The sequence below is a fragment of the Eufriesea mexicana genome, unplaced genomic scaffold (assembly GCF_001483705.2).
Source record: "Eufriesea mexicana isolate 0111107269 unplaced genomic scaffold, ASM148370v2 scaffold9538, whole genome shotgun sequence".
Classification (NCBI taxonomy): Eukaryota; Metazoa; Arthropoda; class Insecta; order Hymenoptera; family Apidae; genus Eufriesea; species Eufriesea mexicana.
The window spans coordinates 640,184-658,911 of NW_016917269.1; the positions used below are offsets into that span (position 1 = coordinate 640,184).

The following is an 18,728-nucleotide window of genomic DNA, read 5'->3' on the forward strand; positions in this document are numbered from 1 at the left end:
TTCTATAAGTATAATATATATTTTATAAATTAAAGAATAATATAAAATTCAAATTAAAAGTATGTGAAAAGCAGTTCTTATTTGTAATATATTCTTTCTTATATCGTATGGTTATATATACTTTCACTGAACAAATAGTACATTTTTTTATTCTTTTTATCTGATTAAATTACAAATTTTGTACAAAAAAATTATTCATGCACTAACATGTACAAAATTATGTAAGCTATAAATTTGATTTAATAAATTGTATTTGTTCAAAGGTTCACCTGATGTGTTTTATTCGACTAGAATACTTTTCCGTACATATTAATGCTCTATATGTTTTCACTATCTTGTGACTTGCAAACAGTATCTTGTAAGGGAACTGAAAATAATTCCTCCCATGGAGATCGTATAGAAGTAATGACTACTTCAACAGCATTCACAGAAACAAAATTTAACACCCACGTTTCTTCTTGACCTATTAATTCGTCTAAGAAGTTTAATGTCAATGAAGACCTACAATGTTCCTAAACATACAAAAAATTATTTAAATATAAAACATTAAAATATGAGATTACAAAAATTTCAAGTTTTCAAGTTTATTTATATTACTCAAATACGTACAACTCCAATCAAATTACTCATTGCTTGTTCCCTTTTTATATAGGGCAATTCTTTATTGCCAGGAAGAAGCCATTGCATATTGCATATTGCCAAGACAGATGTAGTTATTATTAAACTAGATAATTTAAGTTGAACTTCGACATCTTCATATCTTAATAAACCAGAAGAAAATAATGCAAGTTGTCTAACGGTATCTCCATCCTGGTAACTTTTGCAATTTTTTAACAAATGATGCATCGAAGAAGTATAGTATTCTGGTACTGTAAGTTCAGTTTTTTCACATATGGGTAGTAACAAAATATCTGTGAATAGGAAATAATTCATTTAATGAAGTTAATGGCTTGACTCTATTTAAATATAAAATAAACGTTTATATTCTTTACCCGTAACATAAAGTAAGAAGTTTAATGTTCTTTGTAAGTCCTGTAGAACACATAAAAATGTAATAGTAGAGTTCAATTCGTCATGTGTTTTATTAGATTGTTCTAATTCTACTAAAACACCTTGTTTGAATGGTATCTGCAAAATGCGTCTTAATCTATCAATTGTCCAACTACATTCTTCAAACAACCAGCGCTGTGGGTCTTCTCTGTAATAGCAATAAAAAAGATTTACTGTGAATGAAACTTTGCTAAAACAATATCTTATTTACTATTACCCTTCTTTTCCAATAATTCTAAGAACATAAACTTTTGATGTAGATAAAACCAAACAACCAGGAAACGTTTCTGTTGCATTTTGCATTAGAATTTCTGCCTGTAAGTTATAACAAACAAATTAATAATATTTGTTTAAAATATTAATTTAAAAAATAAGAGTTACAGAGTTTTATACGTTACCCTAAGGAGAAGAACAAGCTCTTCATTTTCATGTTCAAATATGTTTAAAATAATATGTAATTTTATTCTGTGATCTACACTGCTGAAGTCTATATAAGAATACTGAATATCACTGCCTATAAGATGAGATGTTTCTTCCGCTTTTAACATTAATGGTTTATTACTACCAATTTTTATACTCTGAAGTAATCCTAAAATTATCCACAATAAAGGGTATCAATATATGTAGAAAATTTAATATTGACAGATAAACAAGTATATGATTTTACTAACCACCTAGCATGGAAGTTAAATTTGTTACAGGCTCAAATTTTATCTCTTTATCATTACTAGTAACGGATTTTTCATCCGCATTACTTTGCTTAATTGCTTTATTTTCATATGCAGTACAAATACTATCTGTTAAAGAACCTGCAAAAGTAATTTTATTGATTATAATTAACCCATGATAATTTTTAGAGTAAAAATATTAAAAAATTGAAGCAAACCTGAAGAACTACTTTCGGTTAAACCAGTCATAATTGGGGCTATATCCGGTATTGTTAAAAGAGAAGGAGTAATAGCGGTATGTCTTTCTTCTGAAGAACGCTTCCTATGTGGCGTCAAATGAGTTCTATGACAATAATTATTGCAAAAATAGTACTTAGAGACACAAAGAGTTTTTATACAGATGAGCATATCAAATTATGTTAAAAAAAAAAAATAAAAATATAAAGTTTACCTCGATGCATCATCTAATACTTCAATGCTACTTTGGCTTGGATTACTAAGTACTTCTATATCGCTTTCATATTTTTTGTTTAATGCATTTGTAGATGGTGTGGATTCCCTTGATTCTTCCAAACTTGTTGCTGAACCTATTAATAACAAAAAAAGATAGTTATCTCATTTAGCTCTAATGTATAATATTTATTACATATTATATATTACTTTAATATGAGTTTAACACAATATATTAATCAAAGAGGTGCTCATACTTCTTTTTTTGTTTTGTTTGATTTATTTGAAAGAAAAAGTGCTTCTTTACAGGTTTCTACATAATTTTTCCTCATAGTCAGCTCTTTTTATACAGTACAACTGTATAATAATAAATAAATATATTGGGAATACAAAAATAAAAATATGGGCTTAAAATACTAACAATAGTATATAATTATAAATAGTAAAGCAACTAATATTACAGCTTTATATTTTTAATCATGAAAGAAGCTTGTGAAAACAGAAAGTGCTGTAATAAAATACTGTGGCTGAAGCTTACAGCAGACTTGAGCTTGAGTGTAAGAGTCGGAGTGCACCAGAGAAGTGGTGACGGATATAGCTCCACCCTCCGTTCCACCTGCACCGGGATTAGTATGTTATAGTCCCAGTAAACAGTACAATGCATGGATATGCAGACAGCAGTTACAAAATTGGTGCATTCACATTCAACGAATTAATAAATATTACTTCTACCATAAAACTTAAAGAGTTTAATATTACAAAAATCCAACATTATAAACAAATAAATGTATGGTTAATTTTTACCGTAGAAACCTCACAATATAACTTATTATTTTCCACTTTATAATTAACACATTTAAACACCACATATATATAATAAAATCTTGATTATATCTAGTAAATTGATAATATATTTTATTATTAAAAGGATTGTACTTTTTGTCGAATGTTTTATTCATTCTCATATTAATATTATAATATCAATTGCATGCAGAGATATGTGTGAAACTTACCAATACTAGAGAAAGATTCAGAATGTTGTAAATTGGTTTTTATTGGGTTCTCCGAATACTGATTTTTTGCAATGTATTCTGATGAACCTTCAGAAATATTACTTTTTTTCTCATCCAAAGTTGACAATTCATCTACTTCTATAACTAAGGTACTTCCACAGGCAGAACATTTTAACTGTTTTGTATCTAATGAAACATATTTATTACAGTATTATACACATCTTGTCATTTATAGGATATCTGTAGCTCGCTTTATTATTATATTAAAATATACCTGACTGAGATAAATTTATGAGAGTAACATATTCTGAATCTTGTGAAAAATGAGTTGAACATTTCATACATTTAAAAACTTTTAATGATATTTGTCTTTTCTTCATTTTCTCGTCTATTATTTTGACTATCTCCTGTAAAGTAACCAGGCAATACATTAATGCTATTTATGTGCCATTTGTATCTATATTTGTATTTCATTATTTTTTACTTTAGCAGCATCTGATTCTACAAAATATCTCCTGTTTTGACGATGTTCTTGTGTTGTATCAAAAATTATGTCCACTGCAACTGATTCACTCTTGACTAATATGCATGATAACACTGAACTTGTTGACCAACAACATTTCAATTTTCCAGTAAGAAAATCTCTTTCTTTAATATTACTACAATAATTACATGATAAAATAAAGAGATATAGATAAAATAAAACTTTCAATATAATAAAAAATACTTACTCTGATGTTATTATTAAAAACAATTCTTCCATTTCATTTGCATTTTTCTTCTTTTTAACTACATATAAATCCCCCACTTCTAAATATTACAAAATACAGGAATTAAAATAATAATTTTTTAATAACATATATAATTTTTTTTTATAATATACCTTGCTTTGGATCATATGGGGGCTCAGATACATTCATGAGAGCATTTATTTCACTGATTGATAAAGCTTCAGGATCATTTTCTTCTTCTTTTAATACTTTAATTTCATTATCTTCTTCGTTGTTAATTTCACTAATTTCTTTCGGTAAAGATTCAGATATAAAAATACCATCTAAATTTTGTACTGTATAATCTGGTGTTAATAAAGTTGGACATGTTGAAGGTTGTAAACCCATAATGTCTTGAACAAATATCCCAGCAGGACTAATTAACCATTTATCTTCTCCATATTTTTTTCGTATTTCTAAAATTTGTTTCTTTGTTTCTAAATGACCTTTTGAAGTCCCTGTAGAAAATAAAATTTAAAGAGTAATATTGCATTATGTCTCACTATCGGAAAAAATTAATTGTAATTAAAAGTAATGTAATATCTAGGACAGAAATACCAGGATCTGCCTTCAATTCCTTTTTCTCTTGCTCAGCTTCTGCAATAATGGCTTCCTTTACATTTGCTTTTTTTTTAATTTTAAAAAAACTTTTTTGGATACTACTTGTCTCATCCGTAGATTTTCCTGCTGCAAATTCATTAGTTGTAAATGTATTAATAGATGAAAGTTGACTACTAGAATTTAAAGAATTTGACATTGAGCTAAGAAACTCGTTCGATTCGAATTGTTCGGATCTGATCGTAAAATGTCGATTTTGTGCAATAATCTGTTTTTCTGATCTTGAAAGTGGCCAATGATCTAAAACAAACTAAATTGTGAAATTTTATTCGCATATATCTAAAATTAAAGTACTTGAAAATTAACGTTTTATGATAATACGTACTATATATGTTATAATTTTTAACATATTGCCTACCTTGCTATTACTCAAACATGGATGTAAATATTTTATGGATAATAATCGATGTGTTGGATGATATGATAAAGGATTTACTTCTAAAGATATCCATAATAAAGCAGACATTTTTTCTAATGGCCATAAAACTGAATGTTCCATCAAATAATTATATGATATATCTAATTCTATTAAACATTCCAAATTTTGCAAACCTGTTTTAGCAAAAATTGTTTATAAAATTTCTTTTATAAAGATATTTGAAATTAAGTACAATGTAAAATATTAATTATAAAAAATGTATATAAAATAATAAATCACAATAATGTATTACCATTTAAATTTTTTATGTAGTTATTCTTCAGAATTAGTACTTGTAATAAATGTGATGCAGATTCATTAAAAGTAGGTACTGTTTTAAGTTTATTGTATCCAAGATTTACATATTTCAAATTTGGTAAACAAGATAATTCATCTGCAGATGTTATCAAGTTATGACTTAAATCTATTACTTGTAACCAAGGTACCAATTCCAAAGATGTATCTAATTGTTCAAGAGCATTATATGATAATGCCAAATGTTTTAAAGAACCCCATACAAATCCAATACCTGCATCTCCACCACAATTAGCTGCATAAAAATAATATGTATATTAAACATATCCTTTAATTAAAATTTATAGTTTTTTCATTATAATTACCTAATAGCTGTTTTATAGTACAAATTCCTTTTCTACCAGCACAGACAATACTTTCAAGTTCACCTCTAACACTTTGAAGTCCTTTTACAGAATCAATGTTGATTTTTTTTAATTCTAGATACTTTAAACATTTGAATTTGGTAATATTAACAGGGATGTTGGGATTATTTGGACAGTAAGTCACTTTCAATCCAATTGTTTTTTGTATAAAGTCATGTAGAAATTTCAGATCACAAAATATGTTTATTTTTGAGTTATTACATACTTGAAATGATGTTTCTAAATCTTCGCATCCATCCACAATCAAAGCAAAAGCTTCATTTAAATTATATAACAAAGTAGTTGATAAAGAGAGCTTGCCTGATGCATTTAATACTTTATCTCCATTCCGATGCAGAAGTTTTACAAGTTCTACTATTTCTTGCACATTAATTTCATTTTGAAAATTATTCATTTTTTATAATCTTTAATATACAAAAATTACAATTTTTAATAGCAATTAAGATTTATTCCAGTGTATTTTCAATCTGAAAGGAAACAAAATAGAAATATATTGTTTCTCTTATATAATTTACAAATAAAATTTCTAAATAGTCATTAGTAATAATTTATATCATTCAATTTTTCACATAATGAAAAGCATTTTCAATTTTGTAAACTATAAAAAACTATTAATTTTAAGAAGTAAAAATATGTAATTTTAAATAAAATTACTTAAATAAAGGATATCTTACAATTAGCATAACATTTTTCTTATACATTTTTGAATTAATTATACATAATTAATTTATGAAATTAAAAAACTAGCATCTAAAATAAAGAAAAATAAGTGCAAGTATTATTTGATGAAATTTTTAAGAAATCCTTTTTATTTAAATATCATAGGACATGCATAAAAATAGTTTAGTAAATAATAAAGAAATGGCGAGAAACTTACTAGATTATTAAACATTGCTTAGATCATCCACTTGGTCAGTGATAAACATACACTTAAGTGACAAATGATGCAGGCAGTATAGCTTCACGCATGTTATCACAAATAAAAAGCATAAGAAATTATATTAATGACTAATAAACACTCATCGTCGCAAAATGTCATTAATTATTTTGCAAATGAATAACTTTAATTTTACATGCACTTTTATCGAACAACAAAAACCTAAAAGACATGTATAATATTTACAAACAATTTAATTATTTTATATAATTATATTTCGAGATTCATATTCCTGCGTAACATAACATTTTAAATACACCTCAGAAACTGTTTTAATATAAAGAAACAAGTAAGAAAACATTTCTGACCCACTTTATACCAAATAATACAGTTAACTAGAGTAATTTATTTTATTGGTAACATAATAAGTGAATTGTACCTTGTACAACAAGCTTCAGTAAATAATCACTCTGAAATTTTTAACAACACTAAACAATAATAAAACTGACATACTGCTTCTAATTTACATCATCGTACCAAACTGCGAACATTATTATCTTTATTACTTTCTTTGAAACTACGCTAGATGGCAACACTAATCGCTTTTTCTTTACAAGATACATGAATCTTGAGAGTGAAACGTTCATTTTGATTCTAATTGTGTGTTATTAAAACAAATTATAAAAAACATAAATTTTAAATAGATTTCTTTGAAAGTAGTTCTATTTTGAAATTAACTTAGAAACATTAAAAATGTACTAATTTTTTAATAGCTGAAGAATTAAAAATTTTGTATTAACCTGTTGATTTTCGTAATTCACAAATATGAGAAAAGAGATTATTATTTATAGTATATTTTTATTAATTTATGTGAATGCGAATAGCGATATAAAATCAAAGAAAAAAAAATCGTGGCGAGATAAAGACATACGGGACATGACTGATGCGGATTTGGAACACTTGTTAGATCAGTGGGAGGTATGCCACGTTTTAACCCTATATTTGCAAAATAAAAATAAAATGGGAAAAAATAAATAAAATTTAAAGGAAACGGACAAACATTTATTGTTTTATAATTAGGAAAATGAAGAACCTTTGGAACCAGATGAATTACCAGAACATCTTAGACCCAGTCCGAAAATTGAATTATCAAAGGTAATATGAAATATCATTTCAAAGAATTTTGTGAATTAATTTTGTACATAAAATCAGTGTATTTATTTTTATTTAGCTTAATATGTCAGATTCTGATAATGTACTAAAAGTAACAAAGAAAGGTAAAAGTGTAATGATGTTTGTGGATACCAACGAAGATATGTCAAATGAAGAAGCAGATACAATAATGCAAATTTGGCAGACTAGTCTTCGAAATAATCATATTGTTACAGAGAGGTAGTATTTTCTCCATTTTTAAATCTTATTTTCAATATATTTAAATAATAAAGAATATTTATGAAATATTAAATCTTTTATAGATATCCAATTGATTCAAAGAGAAGTGTATTTTTATTTTATGAAGGTTCACAAGCTATAGATGCAAAAAAGTATTTATTACAGCAGCCTGAATTATCTCATGTAACTCTTGAAGGCCATACTTTTTTTAGAGATTCAAAGAAACAGGTATAGAAATAAAAGAACATACTACTAAATAAGAAAGATAATTTGAAGTTAAACGATATGGTTTTTTCCAGAATGAAAAAATGGCAAAAGTTAATAAAATAGCAGATAAAGAAAATATTGACAAGGATAACGATAAGAAAAAAATGGAATTATAATTTGTTATGATATAAATTTTTTTAAAATATTACATATTTTTTGTTTGTATATTTTTATACATGTATATATATATATATATATACATATATATATATATGTATCTATAAGCAGATAAGTATAGAATAATTTTTGATACAAAAACTCTTTTGTTCTTGGAGCTATATACTTCAAATTATTTAAATATTTTGTAATTTAACATAATGTTTCCAAAAATTGCAAATAAACGTGATTTATATTGAAAAGTAAAATTTCATATGTTAATTTTATAGCAAAATAAATTTTTCCCACATAATTATACAAATAATACTATTCATATTTTTATTGATTTTATAATAGAACAATTTTAAACTTTACAGATACACTTTAGACATAAGTAAATTCAATTTATAGTAGTTCATTGATAATACTATTAAAAATGTAATAGAGAGAGCAACAGTTAATAATCTCATAAGTAAAAACAATTCAATATTTTATGATTATGAATTATAAGTATATTTTTTATCGCACATAAGCAGAATGTGATATAAAAAATAATAGATTAATGGAGATTCATTTCATTTACTAAATTATTGAAAAACATAATATTTCATTATTTATTTAAATTAGACTTGCTAGTAGGAGAATCTAGTTGGTTAGTACTATCCATAGCTTTCACTTCCCTTTGTAACTCCTTTACCACAGTTGCAAGCGCATATGGATTTACACCATTTTCGCATAATCGAATACATATACTTAATGTTGTTGGATCCAAATTTGTATTTAGTAATTTTGAAATTTGGTAAAGTGTTTGGAATGTTTTACGAGCAGCATTTATTTGATGATTCACAGGCTCTGGCATGCTGCCTAGATTTCGTTCTTTTCTATAAAATTAAAAAGAAAATGCTTTTGAAAATATTTCAATATCGTTGATATAGGTTATGTTTTTATATAAAGAAATTGTTTTAAAAGTACATACTCTCCGTTGTGAGACAGTTTGACGTCGGAATTAAATCACTATTAAATCGCAATTTAAGAATGAAATAATATGTATAGATTCTAAAACAATAATATCTAATGTGTATTTTTAAATCAAATTTTCATCTCTTCCATTGGCTCAATGTCACTAGTTCAAAGAGGTTGGTTTTATGACAGCTGCTAAACGACCAAGTTTACCTTTAAAAATAGTACTATTATCACTATAAAATTTTGGATTAAAGTAGTTCATACAAAGAAAAAGATATTTACTTTTTCTTCAGTTTTTAATTTACTGCGTATGTTGTATTTAAAGAATAAATAAAGGTGTTTATGATATAATAATATGTATTAATATAATTTTAAAAATATAAATCAGCATTACTTTTTATTTTTCCATTAATACTTGTTTATGTTATTTGTAAAGATATTACAACTAAATAAACATGAAAAATATTAATACACGTTATTCTTAAGTGAATTTCTATTTAATTGTAAGATATATAACCGTGTCGACGTAACGTATGACTCGATATACGGTCATTGAATATAAATTTTTCTTATATAATATTTAAAGAAAATATAATAATAAGTATAAGATAACAATGTTACCAATTTAATTTTAAACAAATGTAATAATGTTAAAAATTAAAATGAAAATGAATAAATTAATATTCATAAACAAATTTTTATTTGAAATTTATATAATTTTTATTGGTGTTTGAAAATTAAAGGATATTGGATAAATTTTATAATGAATTTAAGGAAAAAATACATCGACGGTTAATAATAATGACCATCTCCCTTTATTTCTCTGAATTTACAATTCAGCTATCACGAGACATAAGCCGTCCACACAGTGCGAGGATCTAACGCAGAAATGTAATTTATTTCAAAATTGATCGTCGGTACTCATATATAACTATTCCTCGATCTAACGAACAGAGGAACGGGAGTATGGACACTAGGAGTATTAGAGAAAGGCCTGGAGAAAGGACAACACGGTGATTATGAGCTATCGCATGCAAAAACATTTTCTTACTTTCTGTTATTAATGTATGTAATGTTCAAATTCTACAGAAAAACTGGCAGTACGAGAATTAACGAACATACTTCGCGGAGCATCTAAATGCAATGTATCACCAAAGTATTCGAACGTTCACAGCTCGTTTCATTATAAAAAATGTATATTATGATAGATGTACGTAATGTAGCAAATAAAAAAGTGATATACTAATAATTGTTTATCCTGATATATTTTTTGTGAGATATAACTCTCTATTAAATTGATCTAAACAAGTATCTATTTTTAAGTTACAACCGTTTCGAATTCTTTGGCGACATGGGATCGATTGCTAGTCAATTTGTTATAATCACTAATCATTAATTCTTGTCATAAAAAATTGCTTTTAAGCTTAACTATTAAATTGTACATTCTATGAACTATAACCAAATATTTCGTACACGCTAAATGTCGCTATGGTAACAAAGTTTGATTCGTTACTCGTATTTTACATTACTGTAATTAAATTTAAACTTTAATCGACTAATACATTTTTTTAGACATAGAAATATATGTTACGCTTATCGGCGAAAGTTTTCTTCGTTGCAATTAAGCGAATGAATGAGTAAAAACACAAATCTAGTCAAGTATCAATGTATCGATGTTTAACGATAATTATGTTATTATTTTTGGATAAATCTATATATAAAGAAGTAAATAAATATACTTATAAATTAAAAGCACGAATGTATAAATTTTTATATAATTGGAAATTTCAATTTACAGTTCAAGATAAGTCCTAAAGATCAATAAAGTTAATTATGATCTATATTATCTATAATATTTATGAATTGACTATGAATATTTCAATCTATACAAGGTGTTTCAAAATAAGTGACACAATATGAATTACGAACTTTTTGCAAACTAAATCTGTAAACTGAAAAATGTTTTCCAAGAAAAATTCGCTTTAAATGCTACTTATATTTTGAAACATTCTGTATAGTTGCAGTTCTTTTCATTCTGAGATAAAATTAATACATACTAGATTTACGATCTAAGTTCCTCAAAATTTGATTCTTAAACATCGATCTTATGTTTCTACATTTTGAATTTAACGGTTGTCCTGATTTTGAAACGACCATAAGCACGCACGATATGTAACGATCTAAATTACCTAGTTTTTAAAAAGAAAAAGCTATGTCAAATCATTAGCTACTGAAAACATAATATGTACTTTATTTTATATTCTAAAACGTATTAACGAAACTGTGTTAAATTCATTTTATAGGAAATTTGATTTTTCACTTTCTTTTACAAACAGAAATATTTGTTTATGTATACTCGTAACATAAAATATTTACGACTTTAGGTAGTTATTTCAGAAATTAATTAAAATGACATTTTAAACGAGGAACGAGAAGTTGGATCATTATAAAATCATGAAATTTTAGTTATTAAAGTATCAAACAATGTTAACCATTACTTTTTTTATCTTATTGTGTTTCATAACCTAAATTTCTCACTTTTGAACTGGAAAATAAGTATATATGTTATTCTCTTATTTATCGTCGTCATTTGGTAGATATTATTGTTGAGAACATTTCTGGCTATATCACGTATAGAAAATTGTTTTTTTTTTTTTGTTTCTTTTTTTTAATTATAACATTCGTTGTTTCCTTCTTCTAAAGTCCCTCTTTTGTTTTTCTTAGAAAATATGTAAAAATTCTGTAACATTAGATCGAATGCGATATACACTCATTACTCTTGTCAGAAGTATCGATATATGATCTTTAAATCGATTTTTCACATTTTATTTTGATGTAGTAAAAAAAACTCCCACTCTGAGTTCTGAGAAACTTTCGAACAGTTAGAAAATTTTTTTTCAAAGTTTTTGATCATCAAATTTTTTTCTGTCTTAGATGCAATTGACAATTAGAAAACGCATTATTAGGAACAATGGACAACGGATTCTTGGTTATAACATACTTTCAGTTTTTTTTTGCAAATGATTTAAAGAAATAAAAAATATTTTTAAATAAGATTATATAAAGATTAATTATGCTTTTCTTTAACTCCTAGAAAATAATTTGTTCGATAATAAAATTTTAATGTTGGAAAATAGTTTCAATGTAAATTAACATTACATTTTCATAGCATTAAAAAATGCCATAGTTCAAAAAAATCATTCATAGTAAAATAGAAAGATTCAAATTGTTTGTAGGTTCCATTCAAATATGAATTAATTATCATTATTACATAGTTGCTTTAGAAACGCGCTTAGCAACCTACGCATCTTTGTTTTCTATTAAAACACTATGGTGAAAGAGTTCATCGATTAACAAGTAACAGTGCGAGAGTGCTACAAAGAGACAACAACGGTCAACAAATGGTTCTTATCCTAAGTTTCTTCTAATTTGAGCCTCTATTTCGAAAGATTTACGATTAAAAATAAAAATACACACACGCACGCGTGCACACACAAAACACACACGTGCGCATATGTATGTATTTATATATTTATATTGCCTAAAAATTTCGAGACAAAGTAATTATCATTTTCAAACCATTTTTGTTAAAAATGGCTTAACGATATTGCAAACTAACATTCATTTGTTAATGAATAATAATTAATATTAATGACTTCATAAATTAGCATTTGATAGCTACAGGTACTTGAGGTACTCAAAAAGTGGACTAAAAATCCTAATCTATCTATAAAGTATCTAATTATTTACTACTCCAAGTAGTTATTTACTGAATCGTGTTAAAGTAAAGAAGATCCTTTTGTATTAGACGTTACTGGCTAGGTAAAAGAACAAAAATTTTGAAAATGATTGAGAAATATTCTAATGATTTTTAAAGATTTCCTAAACTGGATCTAATATAAATGTGTTTGAAAGTGCATGTGCAAAATTCAAAATGGTTCTCTAGCCTTAAAAGACATACTTGGTGTATATTGATAAAACGTGGCTGTATGTTACTAAAAAACTTGGAGATCCAAAGATTGACGCAAGCTGTCTACGCCTATGGCGATTATCTGGTCGTGCAAACGTACAAACGACGATAAATCGTTCGATTCTTTAGCAACGAAACTATTTTGTGCACTTTCACACAATATTTTCTTAATTCTTTTTCACCTTAATTTCCTTTTCTTCAAATTACTAGATAATTATTGCAATTTGGTGTTTCATTTTGCAAAATGTTTACGGAAATATTCTATTTCTTTACTAAACGAAACTATGTAACTTTAATTACGGTTTAGTGTCCGCTTATATTTGCATGTGTAGGAAAAATTGCTTCTTTTCATTTTTTTACCAATTGATATTAAAAAACAGATTTTTAATTATTGCTTATGTCCATAATATAACTCTACAAATGATCTTGTAAAACAATTGAACCTTATAAGAGCATATATAAGATACAGTGTATAGGATATATTTAATATGATGAAGATAACGGAATACCGTGCTGCTGCTCCTTTTCTGGAAAACCACATTGTTTTCGTATACTCCTTTTTAAATTTCTTAAGACATGTGAGATTATCTTACATCTTCATTATTGTTATGGCTCGATCGCCGGATGCTCGTTGCACGTTAAAGACGTTTTTAATATGTAAATTAGCAAATAATAAACGACACAGACAAATTCATTTTCCTTTATCAAGTACAGAGTGTCTCTAAATTTATTATGCGATACTTCTTCGTGGAAAAAGATTACATTTTAAAAAGATATAATTGTAAATATATGTGAATGTACTCCTTTTAAATATGTTTTAATTATTCTTTAAAGATCGGGATTAAACAAATTATGTTATTGTATTAAATTGAACTTAATTTAATACACATAATTTCCCTTTTGCCAAGTAATACACATAATACATAATAAGTTTTCAAACTCATATAATTTTTTCTTTTTAAAAATTTAAATTTTACTTCTCTTTTAGGTCCCCGAAGAATTATTTTCGATCATATTACAAAGTTAAAGACGTGTACTTGATTAATTGTTGTAAATTAATATTTGTACGATATTTTTTCAATTTCGTCATCTTCTATATTAATTTCATAGATAAAATTCGCGTACACAGTCATATCACGTATCACTGTTTATGAACGAAGTAGAATAGTTTTCTATTTGGAGTTTGGCACGGAAGTGAAACAAGATAAAATGTTTTGTGTCGAATTCTCGTTTTCAATATTTTTTCTTCGGCAACGTTGTAGAATACGATAGAATGTTAAACATTTCCTTCGATATTCACGTTCTCCTCTGGAAATAAATTTGAAAACCTCGACATCTTTAATAGCTTCTTATTTTATATTCATTCTTCATTATGTATTCTTTGAGTTGATTTTTACTTTTCTCCTAATTTACTGATACAATTCTCTTAGTCTTATTTCATGTGATAATTTTTGACTCGAGTCTTAATCTCGATTCCACAATTGACAAGTCGTTCATCTCTCCCCCCCCCCCCCTCCCCCCAAAGGGAGTACTTTACTCCCTTTATAGTTGGACGCATAACAGATTCACTTACGTGACGTAAAATAGTTCTTCTGCAAGAAGAAATATGTTGAGCTCGTTTATCTGTTGATCACGAGCATAATTAACTTCCTGAACTTACAAGATTTTTAGGGACTTCTGTTACTTCTGAATTCTTTTTGTTTTTGTTTTTGTTTTTTTTTTTTTGTTTTTTTTCCTTTTTACGATTCTTTGCTTTTCTTTTTAGAAGATGAAATTCCATACTGTAGAATATGGGAATCACATTTTACTTTTTCCTGAAAAAAAAATTTAACCATTAAAAGCTATGTCTGATTCTATAAAAGGAAACATCATCTAACTTTCTTATGGTTGTATTTCAGCTCTGTACAATATGAATCTCTTTTATATTAAACTTTATTACTTTTTATTCTATTTTCTTATATGTTATTATTATTTAAATCTTTAAATCTTTAAATCAATCAATAAATCTGATTCATATTTATAGGATATTTATATGATTTTATTCCACATCCAAAGTATTTCCCAAAAAAAATAATTTAAAAATCGAAGAACTGCCGAAATTATGTTTACCAGATAATTTATCCTTAGCAAAAGAGCGGAGCCTCCGGTTGGTTCCACCAGTGTGCCGCTAAGAGCATATAAAGCTCTTGATCCTGAACGGTGTAACCTGGAGGTGGCTGAGAAGGCAAAGGCGGTGGAATAGGTGGCAGCAAAGAGTAGGACGGCGGCGGTGGCGAAGGCGATTGGGATTGTGAGAAGGTGGTTGTGGTGGAGAGCGGCGTTGGCGGCGTTGTGGTCATCACCAGGGGCTCTTCCTTCTCCGGAGATCAAAACGCGTAATCGAACTTTGCCAACGACCGTGTAGTCACGTCGTCCTGGACAAATAATTTTTCTTAATTATTTATATTAACGCATTGTTTGTTATGCGGAAATTTTTATTAGTAAAAATATTTAATAGAAACTGAAAATGAAAATGAGTAAAGAATAACAATTGTTGAACAGTGTTACATTTTATCATATTATTAATTAATTGGTGTATTATGTAGAAGTTCATTATTGGAAAATAGTTGTAATCAATTTTAGTGACAATCAACATGTTAATTATTTCAATTTAGGTACCAGAATTTACTTTTATTACACAATTTTCATTTTCAATTTTCTTATTATAAAACCTTGCAAACTTCTCCCTTAAAAGTTGGAAGGAAGAACAATTACATTCTCTTTTCTTAACACTTATATATTTTATAATTATATAAACCATTTAAAAAGATCTGTTTCTACTTTTTTTAAATGCTGAGTAATTTAAATCGTAAATCTCAATAAGAAAATCTCGCGAAAAATGAGAATTATCTTAAACGAGCAATATTATTCAAAAAGGTATAAAATGCAAGAGCGATTGAACACCCTATCCAACTGTTCCCTAGCTTTCCTCTCCTCTTCAGCATGATGCCGTCGACCCATAAGCTCGTGTACCGCAATCACCACTTCCCATAGTTCCCCTCTTGTGATGCATCCATCACCGTTTATATCGTATAACTTGAAAATCCATCGTAATTTCTCGTAGATACTACCTCGTAGCAGAGTCGATAAAATGACCAAAAGATCCTAAAAAAATATCATAAATATTAAACGTTATAAGTGCTCTGGAGTAGAAACAAAATTTCTAGTAACTCATAATAAAATAGAAATTTCTATTACAGAAAGTGAAAATTACCCTAAAGTTCATGGCACCATTGCAATTAACATCGAAGGCCTTAAACACGTAATGGGCGTAAAGACTAGAATCTGTAATTTACACAAATTAGTATTAAAATTTATTTATAATAATTGCTGAAAAATTAAAAATCATTGAAGAATCTTTAATAATTATTCAAAAACTCACTGCCATGTGGGAAGAATTTCGCATAGATATCTTTGAACAGATCTTCATGAACTACGCCCTCTGGACATTCCTAAAAATATAATTATTAAGATAAAATTCTAACGTAGAAAAGCTAGTACGTCATTTAGGTAGATATCGTAGAATATATACAAGTTGAAAAGTCGCGTACCAAGATATTGCAAAAAAAAGAAATATGAGTGACTATGTTAATTCGTTGAAGATAGAAGCCTTTCATCGTCGATTATCTGTTTCGTTTGAAGCAGGTTGTAAAATGGTGGAGATGCGGAGGAAATAAGCCGGAGAGAAAGCCTGTGTTTGCATATTTATGAGTGTAATGCATAATAGATATAGCAAAAATGAAAATTCCGTACACTATACCGAAGAACGTGTTGGAAGCTTACAGGTAAGGTTTCCGGCCCCTTCCACTTTCTGATTTCCTAATTACTCCGTATCTTAATCTTTCAACTTCTTAATTTTTTCGCTTCTTATTTTTCCAATTACTTGAATTTCCTAGTTATTTTCCATCTTTCTAATTCTCTAATTTTTCCGTTGATCAATTTCCTAATTTCCAGACTGCTCTATATCATATGACAGTTAATAGGAAAATATGGTGAATGTTTAATTAATATTTTTTGGAAGATGTTCAGAAGAAACGACACGGTTAATGAGCGAGGTCGAACGAACAATTCGACCGGAAGATGTTTCCTGGGACGAGCAGAGAATCCCAAGCTTAAAGACCCTCGCCCTTCGTGTCATAGCCTCTGTGTGGAAGGAAAATCCGATACTGGAGGAATTACCGACATGCGAGGACAGAAATACGCTGATGGAAATTCTGCCCACCGATTTGCCGTTTGAACTGGTTACAAAGAAAATTGAGAATGAACATTACTGGGAACGTTACTCGAAAGCTAGGTGAAACATGTAATCCAAAATCTTAAAAGTACTTTATGGAATTTGAGGAAGTTCTTTCTTTATAATCATTATATAATCAGAGTGGACTATTATAATAAAGGAACAGGGAAAGAAGAATTTGAAAAATAAGTAAGATATAGAACTTGGAAATTAGAAAACTGAGAATTTATGAAGATTTGGAAAATTTGAAAAATAGAAAAGAGGAAGAAGGAGAAGGAAGAAAAATAAAAAAAAATGTTTGTTAAATTAGAAAGAGTAGAATATAGAAATAAAGAGGATTATTAGAGCTCTAATAGTGAGAAATTAGAAATAGAAAAATACAAAATTTTACTTTATACTTTAGGAATAAGTAATTATTAAAGTAATAGTGATTAATAATTTTGTGCATCTTTATAAATGAAGTTCTCGTTTGATGTATAAAAAAGGTCACTGAAAAAGTTTACTCGTATCTTCATAAAAACATAAAACACAGAAGCAATTTCATAAATGGATGTTTAATTTACCAACCACGAATGGTTTTACTTACTATCATGAATAGCAGATGCATTTCATACGGTACCAATTCCATTAATTTCCTTTGGCCATCTTTCAGCAAACATTCTCAAACTTTGTGCTCGCTTCCAGCACTGGAAACTATCGAATTTTCATAAAGAAATTTGTTTTTGGTTTACTGGAAGCGTGACTTCAAATTCAAATGCGTAAAAACTAGAATTATTTTAGATGGGAACACAACGATCCCGTTGAACACGGCAATTCTTGGCGACGACGCTACTGCGAGGGTGCTTTCCAGGATTATTTGGAGAATCTCGAGCCAAGTTTTTTCGAGCCGCAAAAAGAAGAATGTGACAAAATGATCGAACTAGTACGTGATCATGTCCACAGCATAGAACTACGTTCTCTGCTACCGACAAAGTAAAGTTTTTTAGATAAAATCTATATGATGTTATTAGTATATTATATTATATAGTATAAATATATGACAAAGTACAGTAGAATTCCATTTTGAATAAACATTCCATCTGAATAAACAGTTCTGGTCATGTAATAGAAGTCAATTAATTCGTTTCACTACCAATGATTTCTGATTTGAATAATAGTTTATGTTCAAATAGATAGTAATAGGAGTTTAATATAACTTTTTTAAAATAGGTAGTATATATAAA

The 18,728-nt window shown here is 27.5% G+C and overlaps 5 protein-coding genes and 1 long non-coding RNA gene across 6 annotated transcripts in view; 3 read left to right on the top strand and 3 right to left on the bottom strand.

Moving 5' to 3' along the window:
• Nucleotides 1-275: 275 nt before the first annotated feature.
• Nucleotides 276-6,061, bottom strand: LOC108553186 (serine/threonine-protein kinase 11-interacting protein). The gene is made up of 18 exons (XM_017907986.1): nucleotides 5,608-6,061; nucleotides 5,241-5,537; nucleotides 4,928-5,121; nucleotides 4,510-4,819; nucleotides 4,065-4,409; nucleotides 3,913-3,991; nucleotides 3,666-3,840; nucleotides 3,456-3,588; nucleotides 3,182-3,367; nucleotides 2,707-2,784; nucleotides 2,170-2,305; nucleotides 1,937-2,061; nucleotides 1,722-1,859; nucleotides 1,449-1,639; nucleotides 1,268-1,365; nucleotides 993-1,198; nucleotides 610-911; nucleotides 276-512 (listed from the first exon to the last, which is right to left on the bottom strand). The coding sequence occupies exons 1-18, from the start codon at nucleotides 6,059-6,061 to the stop codon at nucleotides 318-320; spliced, it is 3,642 nt and encodes a 1,213-aa protein (XP_017763475.1). The 3' UTR covers nucleotides 276-317.
• A 1,211-nt stretch (nucleotides 6,062-7,272) lies between these two features.
• boca (LDLR chaperone boca) lies at nucleotides 7,273-8,319 on the top strand. Its single transcript, XM_017908013.1, has 5 exons — nucleotides 7,273-7,522; nucleotides 7,625-7,699; nucleotides 7,776-7,936; nucleotides 8,020-8,164; nucleotides 8,236-8,319. Exons 1-5 carry the CDS (start codon nucleotides 7,370-7,372, stop codon nucleotides 8,317-8,319), a joined length of 618 nt encoding a protein of 205 aa, XP_017763502.1. The 5' UTR covers nucleotides 7,273-7,369.
• Nucleotides 8,320-8,789: 470 nt separating this feature from the next.
• Nucleotides 8,790-9,348, bottom strand: LOC108553230 (mitotic-spindle organizing protein 1). Its single transcript, XM_017908052.1, has 2 exons — nucleotides 9,276-9,348; nucleotides 8,790-9,180 (listed from the first exon to the last, which is right to left on the bottom strand). The coding sequence occupies exon 2, from the start codon at nucleotides 9,156-9,158 to the stop codon at nucleotides 8,910-8,912; it is 249 nt and encodes an 82-aa protein (XP_017763541.1). The 5' UTR covers nucleotides 9,159-9,180; nucleotides 9,276-9,348; the 3' UTR covers nucleotides 8,790-8,909.
• A 63-nt stretch (nucleotides 9,349-9,411) lies between these two features.
• LOC108553231 (uncharacterized) lies at nucleotides 9,412-10,526 on the top strand. The gene is made up of 3 exons (XR_001890615.1): nucleotides 9,412-9,435; nucleotides 10,103-10,275; nucleotides 10,352-10,526. It is a non-coding gene; the product is annotated as an uncharacterized LOC108553231 (long non-coding RNA).
• Nucleotides 10,527-16,136: 5,610 nt separating this feature from the next.
• The window catches only part of LOC108553169 (Kv channel-interacting protein 1), a 19,646-nt gene continuing 17,054 nt past the window's right edge, over nucleotides 16,137-18,728 (bottom strand). Inside the window, exons 3-5 of the mRNA XM_017907963.1 lie at nucleotides 16,654-16,723; nucleotides 16,486-16,556; nucleotides 16,137-16,376 (exon numbers count right to left, since the gene is read on the bottom strand). Coding sequence (XP_017763452.1) covers nucleotides 16,137-16,376; nucleotides 16,486-16,556; nucleotides 16,654-16,723 — 381 coding nt within the window. The remainder of the gene's footprint in view (nucleotides 16,377-16,485; nucleotides 16,557-16,653; nucleotides 16,724-18,728) is intronic.
• On the top strand, nucleotides 16,828-18,522 carry LOC108553229 (T-complex-associated testis-expressed protein 1). Its single transcript, XM_017908051.1, has 3 exons — nucleotides 16,828-17,056; nucleotides 17,293-17,565; nucleotides 18,286-18,522. Exons 1-3 carry the CDS (start codon nucleotides 17,010-17,012, stop codon nucleotides 18,479-18,481), a joined length of 516 nt encoding a protein of 171 aa, XP_017763540.1. The 5' UTR covers nucleotides 16,828-17,009; the 3' UTR covers nucleotides 18,482-18,522.

Excerpts from the sequence above, each read along its gene's own strand:
- LOC108553186 (XM_017907986.1), bottom strand. The coding sequence starts at position 6,061 with ATGAATAATTTTCAAAATGAAATTAATGTGCAAGAAATAGTAGAACTT. Across the intron at positions 1,860-1,936 it reads AACCGAAAGTAGTTCTTCAG|GTTCTTTAACAGATAGTATT; the intron begins GTTTGCTTCAAT and ends TTACTTTTGCAG. Across the intron at positions 912-992 it reads CTTCTTACTTTATGTTACGG|ATATTTTGTTACTACCCATA; the intron begins GTAAAGAATATA and ends TCCTATTCACAG.
- boca (XM_017908013.1), top strand. The coding sequence starts at position 7,370 with ATGAGAAAAGAGATTATTATTTATAGTATATTTTTATTAATTTATGTG. Across the intron at positions 7,523-7,624 it reads ACTTGTTAGATCAGTGGGAG|GAAAATGAAGAACCTTTGGA; the intron begins GTATGCCACGTT and ends TTTTATAATTAG. Across the intron at positions 7,700-7,775 it reads CGAAAATTGAATTATCAAAG|CTTAATATGTCAGATTCTGA; the intron begins GTAATATGAAAT and ends ATTTTTATTTAG.
- LOC108553230 (XM_017908052.1), bottom strand. The coding sequence starts at position 9,158 with ATGCCAGAGCCTGTGAATCATCAAATAAATGCTGCTCGTAAAACATTC.
- LOC108553229 (XM_017908051.1), top strand. The coding sequence starts at position 17,010 with ATGAAAATTCCGTACACTATACCGAAGAACGTGTTGGAAGCTTACAG. Across the intron at positions 17,057-17,292 it reads AACGTGTTGGAAGCTTACAG|ATGTTCAGAAGAAACGACAC; the intron begins GTAAGGTTTCCG and ends ATTTTTTGGAAG. Across the intron at positions 17,566-18,285 it reads GAACGTTACTCGAAAGCTAG|ATGGGAACACAACGATCCCG; the intron begins GTGAAACATGTA and ends GAATTATTTTAG.